General features: G+C 53.0%; 1 protein-coding gene across 1 annotated transcript in view; it reads left to right on the plus strand.

The window, feature by feature from the left end:
• The window catches only part of EMH_0017500 (nuclear DNA-binding protein, putative), a gene marked incomplete at both ends in the record, with an annotated part of 11506 nt that overhangs the window by 587 nt on the left and 9847 nt on the right, over positions 1–1072 (plus strand). The window contains 4 exons of the mRNA XM_013500921.1: positions 1–143; positions 374–429; positions 581–629; positions 758–993. Of these exons, the coding sequence (XP_013356375.1) occupies positions 1–143; positions 374–429; positions 581–629; positions 758–993 (484 nt within the window). The remainder of the gene's footprint in view (positions 144–373; positions 430–580; positions 630–757; positions 994–1072) is intronic.

The following is a 1072-nucleotide window of genomic DNA, read 5'->3' on the forward strand; positions in this document are numbered from 1 at the left end:
AGCAGCAGCAGGAGAAGGAGCAGCAGCAGCAACAGCTGCAGCAACAGCAGCAGAAGAAGGAGATGCTCCTGCAACCCTTCCTCCTATTGAGACTGCTCAGCTGCATGTAGCCACAGCCTTCGCTGCTTGCTCCCTCTGGTTTGGTGAGGGTTTAGGGTTTAGGGTTTAGGGTCTAGGGTCTAGGGTTTAGGGTTTAGGGTTTAGGGCGTTGGATGTTTAGGGCTTAGGGTTTAGGGTTTTAGGGTTTAGGGTTTAGGGATCTAGGGTTTAGAGTGCGGGCCCTGGTTTCGAGGGTTTAGGGTTTAGGGTTTGAGCCCGGGGTCAGGGTTTAGGGTTTAGGGTTTAGGGTTTAGGGTTTAGGGTTTGTGTGCAGCATACCTAAAGACGCAAGGACTAGACCCACAGGGGCACCCCGTTACAAAGGACCTCGTCAGCTCAAACCCTAAACCCTAAACCCTAAACCCTAAACCCTAGCGAGCATCACAGGTTAAGTAGTACCCCCATACGCACACAGACAACCCCTTTGCAAGGGTTTAGGGTTTAGGGTTTAGGGTTTAGGGTTTGGGTGTTTCTGATGCAGGCACGGGTGCAGCAATACATGCAGAAGGTATCGAGAGCCATCCGTGAAGGTGAGCCAAACCCTAAACCCTAAACCCTAAACCCTAAACCCTAGACTACCCAAAATTTCAGGGTTTAACAAAACCATGCATCAAGGGTTTAGGGTTTAGGGTTTAGGGTTTAGGGTTTGTGTATGCAGGAGAAAAGAGAACACAGACTGTTGACGTTGCTGCTGCTGAGCGTTTTATTACTTTTCATACAAATAACAAAAGGGGGGCCCCCAGGGGGGCCCCCGAGGGGCCCCCCCCCAGGGGGGCCCCCAAGGGGGCCCCCAAGAAGCGGCGAAAGTTAAGGGGGCCCCCGGGGCCTCCGGGGCCCCCAGCAGATTCTGATGTTGAGATAATAGAAGAAAGAGAGAACGAGGAGGGGGCCTCGGTGAATCAGAGCAGCAGCAGCAGCAGCAGCAGCAGCAGCAGCAGCAGGAACAGCAAGAGCTGCAACAATAACAGCAATA

This window comes from Eimeria mitis, genomic scaffold (assembly GCF_000499745.2).
Source record: "Eimeria mitis Houghton genomic scaffold, Emh_scaff605, whole genome shotgun sequence".
NCBI lineage: Eukaryota > Apicomplexa > Conoidasida > Eucoccidiorida > Eimeriidae > Eimeria > Eimeria mitis.